General features: G+C 43.0%; 1 protein-coding gene across 2 annotated transcripts in view; it reads right to left on the reverse strand.

The window, feature by feature from the left end:
• The window catches only part of CNTN1 (contactin 1), a 271,994-nt gene that overhangs the window by 166,862 nt on the left and 87,802 nt on the right, over positions 1-17,330 (reverse strand). For both annotated transcript variants that reach the window (XM_019543375.1, XM_019543376.1), the window contains exon 2: positions 12,023-12,149. In XM_019543375.1, coding sequence (XP_019398920.1) covers positions 12,023-12,083 — 61 coding nt within the window. In that variant the 5' untranslated portion in view covers positions 12,084-12,149. The remainder of the gene's footprint in view (positions 1-12,022; positions 12,150-17,330) is intronic.

The raw sequence follows: 17,330 nt of genomic DNA on the forward strand, positions 1-17,330 counted from the left end.
GGGTGTCTGGGGGGCTTTGGGGGAGCAGGGGCACAGCGGGCTTCACCCGCGCGTCTCTCACCGCTCCAGAGCCTAACTGAGCTTCAATGCATTCCTCAACACTTGGGGGGATAAATTTAAGATGACCCCCTCCCCGTAACTAATAAGATTCTATACACCAAAAATCATAACAAATCTATCATTTTCCATATATAGAATCTAATTATTGAGGGGCATCTTAAATTTGGGGTTGTCTTGAATCTGTATTTAGTTCCGTCATAATGGAGTGGGAAATGCTGCACTTAACATTTATGGGGGGCTCAAGTGCTATTAGAAATGTGTCAGTGTCCATAAATGCAATCAGGCACTTCATAATACTGTTTAACAGTTTCCATCCTCTTCAGATATTACTCAAAGTCAGTTAAATGCTCAAGGAATATTAGGTCCAAAAAGTATTTCTGCACCTGGGCATAAAGAACACCCAGAACAATAATTCTACTTCATAAAAGACCATGTGACTGAATTGTCTTATGTAGTAGTTTGTTGTTTAACATAACAGTGTATTACAATGATAGGAAATCTGCTATTATCCACAATCTTCTCCCATTTTTCCAGGAAAGTCCTTGATTAACTCTGGTGTCATATATTTGATATGGAATTTTCTCTTTTATCCCCATTTAAAAATGAATTTAGTGCATATGGAAAGTGATAGCATTGCAACTTTTATTTGCCTAAAGCAGTAATTCTCAGCCAGCAGTGCCACAAGGATACTTTGAAGGGTGCCACAAGGCATGAGGAGATAAGTGACATGTAAGGAGAAAAATAGATAAGTGCGGGCTCAGCCTTGTCTCCGCATGGCCAACGCCCCAAATGCATTGCAATATACAGAGTACACTGTTATATATCATTTAGTTTCTGAAACTGGGTGCCACTTAATTAATTTACAAAAGTTATGGAGAGGTGCCTCAAGTCCAATAAGGGTGCCCTGAATTCAAAAAGCTTGAGAACCACTGGTCTAAAGAACAGATACAGGACAGAGATTTCTGTACTTTTACAGTGAGGAATGGCTGTAAAAAGTGAGTTCTTTTCTTGTCTATGGGGTTGTCACAAGAATGCCAGTAAAAATTCACTGTGAGAGTTTTTAATGATAGCTACTTGTCTGTCAGGCACTTATGGCAAAACTTTTAAAAGTGGCCAAATGATAAAGAAGCCTAAGTCCCATTCTTGAAAGTGACACAGGAAACTAAGAACTTGTTCTCAAAGGTCCCTAATCCATCACTTCAGGCAATGACAGCCGTGATCTGGGATAGTTTCTGGTGCTTTCAGCCAGGTTCATTTTTAAATGTAAACAAAACTGTCCATCCAAAAACTAAAAATCTCTCAACTCATCTCAAGGAAAGAGGCTGGGAAATCTTCAGGTGGTGTGTCCCTAATCACTCTCCATAGTAAGGCTGCAATCCCCTCTGCCCCTCTTCCATCTATGAAGCTCTCTAAAGTCTCCTAGCTGGACTCTGTCCTGCTCAGTAGGTCACCTGCTTGCCAGCCTTACTCAGAACAGGGTGGCTATTCCTTGGCATTCCCCAGCCCTTAAAGAGGCATTTGGGAAGTTATGTATAATAGGTTAGGTCTGTCCTACTAGTGGCTGGACTCCCTGACCCCAGCCCACGCGGGCAAGCCCCAGATCTGCCCTGTTGCACAGGTCCTGTAGGCTGTGCTGCCCTGACCCCAGGGGCAGGATCAGGTAGCAGAAGCTGGAGGATAGAGTGGGAGGCTGGAGATCCTGGCTGCAGCAGTGCCAGGAGCAATGCATAGAGTGCTGCCCAGGCAGGAGCCTTTGAACTATACGTGGGTGGACAGCCCTTAGCTTGGATGTGAATATACAGCACGTTGCTTGCTGTATAACATTGCTTACACACTTTTTGTAAGTACTTTTTGTAAACACTAAGTACAATTACCTTACACACTGTTTTCAAAGGCATTCTTAATGCCTCCATGCACATGAAGAGTGTATGCCCAGTGAGCTAGAGTGTGAATTCACAGTGCTCCAGTTCTTCCATTAACTCCCCCATGTCATTGTATCAGCTTCAGTAAGACATATGTCTCTGCCTGAAGAAGGGTGTTTGAACCCAAACGCTTGCAAAGAAGAATTTTTACAACTATTTTAGCTGGTCTAATAAAAGATTTATCCTGAGAACCTTGTCTGCCTATGTCCTTAGACCAACACAGCTACAACCAACACCCCCAAGCACCTAAATCACTTTGAAAATATTATTTGGTGCCTCTGTCACCTCAGCCCTTCTGAAAATGATTCCCTAAAATTCTAAACCCTAGCCTGGCCGCAGCACAGGTCCCGTTCAGCTGGGAGCTTCACTTGCACTGCAGCTGGGGAGCAGTGGCATGGGAGCAGACCCCAGCTGCACGCCTTCGGTGGGAGTGCAGGGAATGCCTCCCGCGATTCATGTGCTGCAGAAACCACCTGGCCTGTGTCAGACCAGAGCTAGGTTGTTTCAGCCCACAGCTTGAAAAAGGTTACTGGCCAATGGTTTAACCTGCTCTTAAAAATTTCCACAGATGGAGATCCCATAACTTCTCTGGGTAGCCTGTTCCGATGGTTAACCACCCTCACAGGCAGAAAGTTCCTCCTAATCTCTAACCAACACTTCCTCTGCTGCAGCTTGAGTCCATTGCTCCTAATCTGTCCCCTACTGCCACAGAGAAAAGTCCGGCTCTAAATTCTTTGTAATCACACTTCAGGTACTTGAAGACTGTTATCAATGTGCCCCTTCCCCATTCCTCTTTCCCTTTTGTCCTGTCCTGTCCTCTCTTCTATATTAAATAATCCCAATTCTTTCAGACTTTCCTCAGAAATCATGTTTCTTAAGCTTCTAATAGTTTTCGTTGCTCTTTGCTGGACTCTTTCCAATCTGTCCACATCTTTCTCGAAGTGTAGGGTCCAAAACTGGACACAGTGCTCCAGGTTAGGCCTCACCAGAACTGAAGAGAGAGGAAGAATCATTTGATTTACAAGGTGATGCTTCTGTTAATACAACCAGGTATGCCGTTGGCTTTTTTCTGCAAGAAGAGTGCACTGTTGGCTCATATTCAGTTTATGGTCCACTGTAACCCCCAGGTTACTTTACTGAAGTACTCTACAGTACTGACACCTGTATTACAAATAATGTTTTGAATACTTTAATTACAAGGGAATTACTATGGCATATCCCATTAGAACTTTCATCCCATTTATTCCACTTCTAACCAAATATAATATAGCATTCATGCACACAATAAAAAGAGATCTCTAGGTTTTATCATTTGCCATTGGGGATAGAGAATAAAAATAAAGCCATTACTAAAATGGAATCTTCATTTGCATCACCCTGTGTCAAGGCAGCGCTTGGGCCACTGACCTGTTTGTTTGACAGCAGCTTGATTAAAATAAAAATCTAAAAAACAAAACACTATGTAGAAGTGAAACTGAAATAGTTGGTACAGAAATGTTCCAGATGGTATGAAGAAAACCCAGATGTGAGGCAATAAAAGGATGTCACATCTTATTGATAACAGACATGAAACATCCCTGACAGCTGGACTGCCAATCATTACCACTCTCCTCAAGAAGTGATTTGCTGCTTGCATTTGCCTCGAGTCTCTCAAAGTGCACTCTGAAAGACAGGTCTTCATTATGATTGTCTATCCGGGGGATCGGGGCGTGAAAAAACAAAACTACTTACAGCTTTTCAGTCACTTACATTTGCAAGACTCAATTCCAAGCACTGATTTACCTGCAAAATATATGTTGTTCCTATCTCATTGCCTGCCCATCAGCTACACTGATTCATGTAGAGATAACGTCTGCTCATCCACGCAATTACAGGCTTCCCACTGACAGTATTTTTATGAGATTCTGTAATAGACAGCGATAGCAATTGTCTTTAACTTTTGTTTTCAACTACCTTAAAGTCAGAATTTTTGTTCTGTAAGAAATACGAAAGTTCTGAAAGAAAAGTATTTCTTTTTGGAACAAAAAGCAGATATCTGTATCATGTCCTTGAGAGGAAAAATCTAAAATAAAATACATTTAAAAGTAATCCAAATAATTTGTTTGAAAATTTAAAATCAAATTAAGCTTGGGATGCCAAACTCCAAAGTTTCTAGCTTCTAGGCGTCCCATTAGATTACTTTTGTAGGAAGTCATCTTCAGCAGGGATTATTTGGACTCCCAAACTCCCAGCTACAGGACTGGAGCCCTCAAAGCTCCATTGCTTCTAACTACCGCATGGACCTGGAAGTCCTAGTGCTCCCAACCTTTGGACAGCCTCATAGCAGGGTACTCTGGAGGACTGGAAGCTGAAAGCCCCAGGGTTTTTTAGTACGAGGTAGTTTATGGAGGGGAGGGGCACTGTCTCAGACCTCAGACAGTAACATTGCAGACTTCTCAGCAAGTCAGATAGCAGGAAACCAGGCAGCTTTTCAGAAGATTGTGTTTTGTTGAAAACCAACTGAACTAAGTGAAACTGACACTAATTTATTTTTGCACAACTTTTTGGTTTTAGTGAATCAGCACCTTCAATGCCAACCTTTCTTCCCCCACTTCAACTCTTGGCTGTCTTCTTATAAAATTGAACTTTTGGTTTTTCTTTTTATACCTTCTTCACTCTTCACGTTGTCTTGTCACTTCTGACATCATCATCTTCCCTGTCACATATGCACATTATTTTCAATGTCTCCTTTCTCTTGGCCTGCCCATGGAAGGTCCTTTTTACTTCAATGATACTTCTGTATCATCTTCTTTTATTTTTGTCCATGGATTTAAAACTTTTAGCATGTCCTCTTCAAATCCATCTTGGTAACAAAAATAGATTATTTTTAGGATTCCCTGATATTCAAGCTAAGGTTAAATATTCCCTAATATCCAAGCCAACCATAGCCAAGGTTTCTCAGGTCTAGGATGGAATTTTTGGTCAACACCAAAGGGTATTGCTTGGACATTTTCACGGGCCTACGCCGAAGTGCAGAAGGCCCCAAAGCCTGTTTCTGAGTGACTGTGGTGCGGACCTCTGCAAATGTGACAACTAGCTTGGTCAGCAAAATAAAGGAAGTAATTCACATGTCTAACTAAACACAGTTAAACAAAGCAAAGGAGACATTATGAGGGAAGACTATACATTAAATAATCCAAATACACTATGTCATAGATTTATCTTAAAATATTAGTAGTAGTGATCGTTGTAACCAAATACATTAGTTGATATTTTGTTATAATAGAAAGATGTTTTTGTTAAGATGCTTAGATAATTTATAAAAATAAAACAGCCTTGTCAGAGAAGACCACAAACTAAGGTGAAGAAGAAACAGACCAGCGTTGAACAGCATTCCACAATGGGGAAGGAAATCCTCCTCTTTACGTGTCCAAGGATATAAAACCCGACAAATTGACACCTTCCAAGTCCACAAGAAATCTGGTTTAATGCAGTTTCAAAGTTTCAGTGAAAAAAAGGAAATTTAAATAAAACCAATCAGAGTTCATTTATTAGAATATTAGAACCAACCATCTATAAATACTGGGTATAAGCTTGAGGGAAACTTGGAGAACTCAACAAATTCAAGAAAACCTGGTGCCAATCCGTGTATCACCCTCTTTCCACCTTGTGAGTCTCCCCAGCTGGTAGAAGTGAGAATCTATGTTGGGCTGTCACAAGTAGCCAGACAGACTTTGGGATACATGCTTGTTTTTATGTTTTAAAGTGCAAGAAAACAGAAGGTTAGGCAGTAGACCCATTTCTGCCTCTTTTGTCAGTAGCCTATCCACAAGACAGGTGAATACAAATCAATACTCTTTTTTTAAATAACATTTTTTTTATTTAAGTAAAATTTTTATATTTAATCATTTTTTTTATTTTTTAAAGATGCTTTTAAGAATAAACTTATATAAAGATAGTTTTAAATTAAGATACGTTAGAGCTCAAAGTTATCATGGAATAGGGGTTATAACTTCTAATTATATACTATTTGAGACAATATAGTCATGTAACTTTTTTAGAAAGGTTTTATAAATAGGTCACAACAAGCCATGGGCTATATTAGGCACCTAATTTTATGGGGGCTCTCAGAGGCTCCTCTATAGACTAGTAAAGATTAAAGAAAACCACCCTACCCAATGGGACTCAGTCTAGCAGATCCCATTAAGCATCTCTGTGATACGTAGTTTCAGTTCTCAAACTGTGTATTTGTGTCTCCAGAGGTAACATCCTTGATTACCTATCCATCAGCCCTATTGTCTCTCTGCAAGTTTGTGTAAAGCTCTTACCTCCCTCTAAAAGTGTAAGTTTCAAGAAATTAAATGAACAGACAATTATTAGGGGTGGAGTAGACCTGGGCAAGGCAGAGGAGTCTGGAGATAAATGCAAGGAGGGAGGGACAGTAGAAGCAAAGGAGAAACACTTTGAACAGAATATTCCAGAAGTCTTGAGGGATATGTTCCTGAGTATAGCCTCTCCACTGATTTGAGATCTAGTGAGAAAATGGTATGGTAGAAGGGAAAGCCTATCATGGCAGCAGGGTTGCCAAGTTGTAAAAGAGACCCTGTTTGGGAATATTTTAACGAAGGTTATATTAAACAACAAGAATGCACTTTTTGTCGAAAACAATGATTAAACTGAGGCTTCCTGATCAGTGATCTAAATCATGACTTAAATTGATTTGATTTAAAAGCCACCCTGCCACAAGGTTACCTGTAATACAGGTAACAAGGACAAGAAGGTCCGTCTCTCACTCTTTTATTTGCTTACACTTTAAAACACTTTAGAACAGCCAATGGCCCACTGGTACAGTGATTTAAATCAGCAGGGCCAGATGCTCTTCACCTGAGGGTGCTGAGGGAATTGGCAGAGGTCATAGCAGGGTCCCTGGCACAGCTTTATGAGTGCTCGTGGGGCTCTGGCCAGGTACTAGAGGATTGGAAAAGGGCCAGTGTGGTCCCCATTTACAAGAAGGGAAGAAAGGAGGACCCCAGCAATTATAGGCAAGTCAGTCTTACCTCGATCCTTGGGAAGACCTTTGAGAAAATTATCAAGGAACACATCTGTAGTGGCCCAGCATGGAAGGTAATGCTCAGGGGCAACCAACCTGGGTTCACTGAGGGCAGATCCTGCCCGACTAACCTGGTTTCCTTTTATGACCATGTCACCAAGTCCTTGGATGCGGGCGTTGAGGTGGATGTCATCTACCTGGACTTCAAGAAGGCCTTTGACATTGTTTTTCGCCCCATTCTCATAAAAAAAAAAACTTAAGCAACTGCAGCGTTGATGCCTACACAGTTAGATGGGTGGCAAATTGGCTAGATGGTCACACACAGAGAGTGGTGGTGGACAGGCTGTTTTGGACCTAGAGGGATGTGGGCAGTGGAGTCCCCCAGGGCTTGGTCCTGGGGCCTGTACTGTTCAATATCTTTACCAGTGATCTGGATGTGGGTGTGGAAATCACGCTGTCCAAATTTGCTGATGAGACCAAGATGTGGGGCGAGGTAGGCACGCTGGAGGGGAGGGACAGAATCCAGCTAGATCTAGACAAATTACAGAGGTGGGTAGATGAGACTAGGATAGAATTCAACACAGACTAGTGCAGGGTACTGTGTCTAGAGATAAGGAACCAGCAACACACCTATAGGCTGGGAAACACCCTCCTAGTCAACACAGTGGCAGAAAGGGATCAAGGAATCATTGTTGACTCCAGGATTGACATGAGTCGCCAATGTGAGGAAGCAGTCAGTAAGACTAACCACACCCTGTTGTGCATCTACAGATGCACCACAAGCAAGTTCAGGGAGGTGATCCTTTCTCTCTATCCAGCGTTGGTTAGGCCACAGTTGGAGTACTGCATCCAGTTCTGGGCACCGCACTTCAAGAGGGATGTGGCTAGCATTGAGAGGGTCCAGAGGAGGGCCACTTGCGTGGTCAAGGGGCAGGAGGTCAGGCCCTACAAAGAGAGGTTGAAGGGCCTGAATCTATTCAGCCTCCACAATATAAGGCTGAGAGGGGAACTGGTGGCCATTTACAAACTCACCAGGGGGGACCAGCAGAAATTGGGTGAAGCTCTGTTCCCTCAGGCACCATCAGGTTTTACTAGGAATAACGGCCACAAATTGTTAGACAGAAGGCTCAGGCTGGACATCAGGAGGCATTGCTTTATGGTTAGGGCTGCCAGGCTCTGGACTGGACTCCCAAGGGAGGTGGTGCTCTCTCCTACCTTGTGGGTCTTCAAGAGGAGGCTGGATAGATACTTGGCTGGGGTGTTATGACCCCAGCACTCATTCCTGCCCAGGGCAGGGGGTTGGACCTGATGATCTGTTTAGGTCCCTTCCGTCCCTATGCACTATGAAACTATGATTTCTGAGAAATGAAAACTCAACTTCAATGCTTAGCTCTGAGTAAGATGCAACAAAGATCTAAACACCACTAGGACTATGAAGCCTGTCCCTCTCCCTCTAACTGAATGAATATTTAAGTACTGATATGAAGTGGAAGAATTCCAACCAAAGAACTGCACGAGCTACTCACTTCTGGTGCCACCCACCTCCACCCCCTGGAGAAAGCCAGTGGTGGGTAGGGTACCCAGGTTCAAGCCCCCATTCTAAATCAAGCAGAATAGGAACTTGATTGTGAGTCTCCTGTAGACCATGACTGCTCTATCCAGTGGCCTACTGGCTACCCAGAAGCATGTGTGTGAGGTAAAGTCAACTAGTGTTTGGAAGAAAAACCAAAAAATGTCTTTGTTTAATTCTCACTGGAACAAAAGCAAAAGTAGAAGTCTTTAATAAAAAAATTACTGTTTTCTGGACAGCTTTTTTGGGAGGCCAGTACCCCTCCTGTCCCTGACTCCAAATCCCCTTACAGGACCCACCTCTCCTGCTAGGCTTACATGAAAGTAACTAATAATAGACAAAGAAGGCTGACACTTAGTTTAGCTATAATTATAATAATGATAAATGTATAATAAAATTGCAAATACATTTATTATATTTTCCTTCTCCTCTCTTTGTCATTTATATTTTTAACTTACTTGCTATTCAAGGTAGGCACTAGCTTTGTATGAGTTTTTCAAGTACTTGGCATATTAAAACCCCTTGCTGACACCTATAGCAACACACCTATTAAATAAAGAAATACATTAATAAATCTAGGGGGTGCCTTTTTAAAAAAAGAGCTGAATATTTGTTCTAGGTAGTTGTGAGGGGACCCCGGGTGTCCCCCAGACCCAGGAGACACCAGTTGCCAAGCTGGGGGGGTGCGGGGGGCACCCCCAGCACACTCCCAGGCAGACCTGGAAGTGGACCTTCAGCTGCCTGGTACCTTGAGTATGTAGGAAAAACATTTAAAGCTGTGTCTATTAGGGCTGTGCAAAGCTTCGGTCACTGCTTTGATTTGGCAGAGATTTGGCCCAATTTGGTGGCTGAATCTGCAAATCCAAATCAAATTGAATCAGGAGACCCTTTAATCTTGGATTAAAGATTCAGAGAGATTCAGAAAGATTTGAAGATTGGGACATAGACAGAGCTTTAAATGTTTTTTCTACATACCTCAAGGTGCCAGGTGGCTCATGAATGCTGAGATGCTGAGGTGGATGGAGCATCCCATGGGAGTGCGGTAGGGTCCCCAGCATGCATGGCAGTTGATCCAGAAGTGGACCAGAAGTACTTTCAGTCCACTTCTGGGTTCACTACTGAGTATACGGGGGACCCTCCTTCATTCCTGTGGGACACTCCATCCACCCCAGCATCATAGCATTCACAAGCCGTACCTGGTACTTCAAAGTATGTATAGTAAAATTTGAAGCTGTGTCTATGGCCGAATTGCTGATTCTCCAAATCAGCATCGAATATTTCGATTTGGATTCGACCTAATCGAATCAGGACAATGATCCGAATCAACTAATTGAATCACTGTCTCCGATTCAGGCCAAATCCAAATCCGAATAGAATTTGGCCCATATCGCACACCCCTAGTGTCTATGTCTGAATCACTGAATCTTTCAAAATCTCTCCAAATCGATTCACAGGATTCCGATTCAATTTGAAGAGATTAAAGGATCTCTTGATTCAATTCAGAATCGAAGATTTGGCCACTGAATTGGGCTGAATCTCTGCCAAATTGAAACAGCAATCAAAGCTTTGCACAGCCCTATTGCCAGTCACCATTTTTATATTGAGATTTAATTCCATAAATAACAGAAGGGGAAAAATAGCCAAAACAATCACCTAAAAGTGGAGGGAGCACTAGGCTATACTATGAACACCTCCTCCCAATTCATTAACCAGTGGGTATGTCTATAATGTTTATTGTGGAGATGTTTATTGTGGAGTTGGCTACTTAGTTCCATGGTAAATGTCTCAGTGGGCATGTCTACATGTGCAAATGCTGCTGATGGCTTTACTGCAGAGTAATTTATTCTGGGCACCCTGGGCAGGCATCTACACACGTGTGCATTTGGAAGCAGATTGGAGAAGGCTACTCACTTGCTGCTCTCCCCCCTACAGCAGCCAGGGGGAACAGTAGGTTACCCCAGGGTGCTAGCCCAGAGGCTGGCAGAGAACATGAGGTCAGGTGACAGCTGTCTCCTGGCAAGGGCTAGGAGATTGTTCTCTGCCCCCAGGGGCAGCCTGCTGCTGCAACGGGCTCTGCCACCAGAGCTCAGGTGGGGACAATGTACCACAGCATGGAGCTCCTGCCCCTGCTCTGTGATCATGGATCCAGGGCCAAGAGCCCCCTGCTACTGAGGAGCAGGACATTGTTCCCATCCAGGCTCTGGTGGTAAAGCCCGCGCCAGCAGCAGGCAGCTCCTGGGGGCAGGGAGCAATTTTCTGCCCCCTGCTGCCTGAGAGCAGATCTGCTTCCAGTCAGCCATCTACACATGCCTTACTGTGTAGTAACTGCTTGGCAGTTAATCTGCTACTTGCATTTGCAGGTAGCAAATTAACTGCTCAGTAGAGCAAATTACTGTGCAGTAGGGGTCTGAATGTGTAGATGGCTTACCATACAGTAATTTCCTCTATTGCACAGTAAAGTATCTAGTGCAGTACAAGATCCACAATCTGGCTTACTATAAGTAACACAATTCGCAAAATTATTTGCACACAATACCTGAACTTGCCAAAAGCCATTTGAACCCATTTTACGTGATGCACAACTTATTTATTCTTCTAAGATCTAAATATCCTTGGATTTAAAAAAGGAGTTTCTTTTATATTGGCACTACAGGACTGGGAGCTGTTGTATCATTTGGGGGGGAAATAAAGGGCATTTGGTTAAAGTAGAACTGAATTTTGAAATGGACCTTTGCCTGACCCCATATTCCTTTCTTCTTCTAGAAGCTGAGTAGTCAGGTTTTGAGCCAGGAAACCTGTAGCTGGCTCCTGCCTCTATAAAGAGCTTGAACTAAAATTTTGGTTCTAAGTGCCCCAAACTTTGAGGTGTTAGAAATCTGAATCCTAAAAATCTGATCTGTTATGGCATGGGACCCATCTCTACTTAATGTACAATTTAATCATTTACAATTTACAATTAAAATCAATATATGCTGTACCACTGCACTGGATTATACAAGAAAAATAGCAGAATACCACCATATGGTTCTGCTAGCAAGTGTGATTTTAAGGTTTTCTTCTTTTCCAAATGCAATCCACAGCACAACTGCTCCAAACTTTTCAGTCTCTCCTCCTTTAGGTTTCTTTTAAGCAAACAGTTGTCTCTAACAGTTTTACATAAATAAAATACTGTAAATCAAGAGAAAGGATTCACTTGATTTACTAGACTACAGAGACTCAGAAGCACATGCAAGGTCACAACCAGCATCAAATTTTATTTAATTTTTTTTATTTCTGCTTTAGTTAATCTGTGAAACACTTTCTTTTTTGTTATTCAAATTTAATATTTCATCACATCTGCACAAATAAATTCGCCCATTAAATATACCAGCATTGACCTTGAAGTGAATAGAACTGAAAAAATTAGTTAATTCATTTCACTAAAATGGGAGGTCATCTCACCTGACAGGCAGAAGATGAAAGGCACTGTAACAAGATGACCGATTAAGAGCCACATCTTCATCTTCTTTTAGAGATGATTATTTCAAAAATAATTCTGCCACAAGAACATTCAGAGAACTAACAGCACCTAATCAGAAAAAGAAAAAAGGCAAAGAGGTGAATAATTCTGTCATTAGGCAGTTCCTATACTGTAAGTTACTATATTTTCTATATAAAGAGTTAACACAGAATAGATAGTCTTTAAAATTATAAAGAACTTTACAAAATGGTGTAGATTGACTGAATGACCTCTCTCTATAAACACAATGCATAAGTTTACAGCATCTACTACCTAAGGGTTTCAGAGCACTTAATCACTTGTCTGACCTCCCCAAATCTGGAAAGGGTTAAATATTAAAAGTTCTGGTTTTGGCCCATCTTAGAAAAACAAAACCTGGATAGGTTTGGCTGGACCCTGTTTGTATACACCCTTGTTTGAAGGATTAGGAAAAGGTTTAGTTTATAGCTAACTAAAAAGCCCCAAATCCTGTAACTCTTACTCTCCATGCGTAGCATCTTACACTTCAAATAATCCTGGTTATGACTTCAGTGCCACTACTAGGAATATCAGAACGAAACAGAAGCACACTACATTTCCTGCAGAATTCCCTTGTTTGTGCAACATTTACACTAACTGAATTAGAGCTGCATAAGCTTTTGTGAGCAAGAGCTCACTTAATCGCATCACATCTGATGCAAGGTGCATATCTACCCTGCCTTCTGTCTGATTTCAGACTCACACACCTAACTATCTCCTGCTCTTGGGTTGCTCCCAAACCTGAAAAAAGATTTCAGTTTTACTCTCTGATTCAACGTTTAGGCTTTCTTTTCAACCTTGTTATACTATTGGTTATACTACAAGCCAGTTAATTTTTTGCAAAATCCGTTTGAAAGAGTACATAGCTTCTTTTACATATCTGATTCCAGACTCTGGAAGTGCCCAAAATTCTGTAAATTGTGTTCATTTAGATTAGAAGTTTTCTTTCCTGCTAGCTGTTATCTACATCTTTGGGGCAATGAGTCATAGTCTTTGAAATGGGTAATCTGTTGTTTGTTTAATGGATTTCTTGACAAGTGTCTATGAAGCATCCTTTACATCCATCAAATCTTGTTCACACTTCTTTCTTCTGATGATTGGTTCTGCACTGTCACTAGATACTTTATGACCTGTGAACAAGGTATATTTCCTACTCACTGAGGCAATATTTGCATAGCCTAGCTATGTGTTGACAGCACCCATTTGGTTTACTTCTGTTTATGGGTTTTCCAAATTTCATTTAATTACATATATGTTGTGAGAGAAAATTGGAATGCCCTTCAGTTAATATTTTCAAAAATTAAAAAAAGAATACTGGAAAAATTAATAAATATTAATTCTTAAAAGAGTTTCATATAAAATTAAGCTCTTTTTTCTTGTTGTATCCTGGTACATTTTTGTAATAAATAATAAGGGTGTTATCAGCACTCTCCTTTGCAGTTCTCAGCATACTGTTTTCCAGTTTGTTTTGTCATGCCTTGGTGATTCTGATGTCTTCTGGCTTTTATTTGAAGACCAGAAGCTTCTCTTTTCACATGCCAAAATTTTTACTACACAGTGGTTTTTAGAAAATACAAATGCTCTTTCTCTGTCTCAGCTCCTTGCGTTTGTCCTTAAAGAACACTTTTGCATGACATATCAGAGCTACTGATGATTCACTATCAAAACGTCCTGTATCTTATACGGATGTCTAACAGGAGGTAGCCTAGAGTGGTTGTAAGCTGAAAAGTAGCTGGCTAATATATTTTCATTAAACCACTGAAAAATTATGGGGCTTTGCAGAAAATAAAATAAAAAGTGAGGTCTGATACTGCACTATCTAGAAACAGATGCTCTTCCAATCCGTGATACGTGTACCACCATCTTGTACCCTCAGCACCAGCTTCTAACCCTCCCCTGCTGCCAGCCTGGGCCCCTCACTGGCTCCAGGATTGCCCATCAGGGCTGCATCACATCAGGAGCAGCTGCAGCCCTGCCTCTTGCTGCTCCAGGCAGTGTTTGCCACTGCTGCCTCTGGGCTACCCAGCACGTGAGCTCCAGGCAGGCAGCAGCAGCCAACAGTGCCCAGTGTGGCAAGCAGGGGGCCACAGCTGCTGCTGCTGTGGCACAGCCCCAACAGGTGAGCCAGGAGCCGGTGTGGGGCCCAAGCTGACAGCAGGAGCGGGTTACAAGCTGACATTGAGCATGGGGAATAGTATCCCGTCACCTGCCCCATGGCCATTGCCCCATGCTGCAGCCGCTCACAGCCTGCACGGGGCTGCCAGGGCCTGGTCAGGACAGCTCTGCATCGGCTGCAAGTGGCTGCAGCAGGGAGCTCTGGCCATGGGGTGGGCGAGGAGCCACTTTTCACTGGGCAACTTCACTCTCCTTCCCTGCCCGCCCCCCCCCCAAACTGAGTTTCCGATGTGGTGCAGCTGCATGGTCCCAAATCACAAGCACCTGCTGGGGCTTCTGGCTGGCGGGGTGAGTGAGTTCGGGCAGGCCCTAGTGTTGGAGCCCGTTGGGCTTCCCCTGGGTCCTACTGCCTCTGGTTCCTGTCATTTTTGACAGGAACCAAAGACAGATAAATATTAATTTTCTAAATTCTTTAGGGGCCCTGCAGGCCAGACAGCATGGCCTCATGGACCAGATCTGGCCCGCGGGCCTTATTTTGCCTACCCCTAATTTAGCCTGAAGCAATCCTCAATCACTTTGTGCCCATTATTACTTGTCCTCCCCTGGGGGGCCTTGGTGAATAGATGCTTCCCCAGTCCCTCATTTATGCACTTGGTATACTTATAGGCTGCCACCAAGTCCCCTCAGAGTCTTCTCTTCTCCAGCTGAAGACTCCCAAGTCTTTCAGCCTCTCCTCATATGACCTTGTCTCTAGGCCTCTAATCATGTGCATAGCCCTCCTTTGGACTCTCTCGAACTTCTCCACATGCTTCCTAAAGTGCAGCGTCCAAAAGTGGATGCAGTATTCCAGCTGCAATCTCACCAAGGCCGAGTAGAGACACATCATTGCTCGAGATGCTTCAGTAGTAGGCCTGTGTGAATCGGCAGTGATCTGATCCGTCTTCAGATCCTGCCGCTTTGGATGGCCGTGATCTGATCTGGAGCTCCGGACGGGGTTTCTGCCTTGATTCGGCTGAATCTTCAGAGCCTCCTCGGAGATCCGCCCATAGGGTATAATGGGGGAATCAATGAAATATCTGTAACTTTGTTGTTTTATGTCTGATTTGGATGAAAAGTGCAGAGATGGTAGCCTCAGCTGAGAGCATGAGACCTGCCAAGTTTCAAGAAGATCAGTGTAGGGGTTTGGGGGGAACTGTACCCCAAATTCCTAAAAGCCAAACCCATGTCCCGGCTGTGTGTTACACCATGGGGGGGGCGGGGAGGAGGGATGTCAAAACTGCAGGGCTGGTAGCGCTTACTGAGGCCACACAGTCTGCCAAGTTTCAAGGAGATCGGTGCAGGGGTTTAGGGGGAACTGCACCTCAAGCTGCGGACAAGCAAAACTCATGCCATGGGTGCTGTGTGACTGATTGTGTCTGGCTTGGGGCAGGAGACACTACTGCAGGCCTGGCTGCTAAGCTACTGTGTTACCAGTTACCAATCAAGCAATCATGATTCACGGGGGGACCAGGGACCAGGGACCAGCTCAATTTACAGGACCTAGCTACTACATAATGATTTAACGAGCATCAATTAGCACCTACAAAACCAGGCTAAAGAGAGGAAACAATCAATACAAACAATCAACTGCCTCAAGACTAAGACAAGTCTTGGCATGAGTTTTGCCTGTCAGCAACTAGGGGTGCAGGGCCCCAGAACCGCCCTGCACCGATCTCCTCGACAGGTGGCAGGCATCACAGCAGGCACCACCATCCCTGCAGCTGTTGTAACACCTAGACGTGACATGAGTTTTACTTTCAAGAATTTGCAGTGCCGTTCCCCACAAACCCCTGCACCGGGAAGCCTGAGGCCAGCACTTCGACCTGGATGTGCTGCTTTGGACCCCGAAGTATCTGAAGCTTCTCTAGATCCGAAGCTCTGTCCAAAGCCTCACACAGCCCTACTCAGAAGATGCACTGGTAGATGCATGCCAGTGTTTGATTAGTTCTGCCAGCTATGGCATCACTTTGGTGGCTTCATTTTGTTGTCTATCATGACAGCCAGGTCTTGTTCAGATGTGGTGCTAAAAGGGCCTGGCCTTGCCAGCACACAACTTCCAGGCGGGGCTAGATGACCTTCTGAGGTCCCTTCCAGCCCTACTTTCTTACAATCCTAAAACATACAGGAACCTAACGAGAGTCCTGAGAATTTTGGCTTATTTGTAAACAGGCCCTAAGAAAAACAAAGTTTTGACAACACTCTGAATACGTATTTACCCTACATGGAAAATTTTCTCACTCAAAATATCCTCCCTTACTGCCTTTATTATGGCTCTAAAGCTTCTTCCAAATCCAGGTTATTGTCTCTTTTGCCCTGAAGATAACATGAAGAAGTCTCTCTTAGATAACTGTACAATGTTAGTATACGGCACCAACAACCAACTAATACAGCAATCCAAAATGACAAGAGCAGGTATCTGTGATGATTTAAAAGACCGGACTACTTCATAGCAGATATGATTGAATTCCAAAACTATTATCATGACATGGATATAACGCTCTGCTCATCCTCTTTAAAGCAGCCATCACTGGTAGCATCAGTCAACACTTCCCACTTCTCCCACAGCCTTTTGGCATTTGTCAGTAAAGCCAAACATTTCCTATTAATCTTATCACACAATTAAGTTATTTGCTCATTAACTATCCAGAATGTTTGCTCAGTGATGACATGAGTTAAATTACAGTTATTGTTAAATGATGCACTTGACTGAACAGCAACCAAATGGTAATATAAGGAGCAATGGTAATTACATAGTAACTCATCCTTTTGTTATTGGATCATCACCTAATAACTGTATTGGAATATAAAGAGTTGATGGGTTAAACAAAGTTAACAGTAAGACTGTGTTTATACATAAAATTATAGGTGTTTTACAGGCCAAAGGTTCTTCCAGTCTCTCTTCCAGTATTGATCTTTACAGAAATCAGGTTCAGTTCTGAAATCTCTCTTTCTCCCTTACCTCTCCAGATATTCATCCTGATTGGCAGAAACACAGCCAGATCTCATTAGGAGTACTGGGAGTTGTGACTATAAATCCCCATGCATTTATTCAGCTGTGAGAATAGAAAGACATCCTGC

The sequence above is a fragment of the Crocodylus porosus genome, unplaced genomic scaffold (assembly GCF_001723895.1).
Source record: "Crocodylus porosus isolate Cpor-Errol unplaced genomic scaffold, CroPor_comp1, whole genome shotgun sequence".
Classification (NCBI taxonomy): domain Eukaryota; kingdom Metazoa; phylum Chordata; order Crocodylia; family Crocodylidae; genus Crocodylus; species Crocodylus porosus.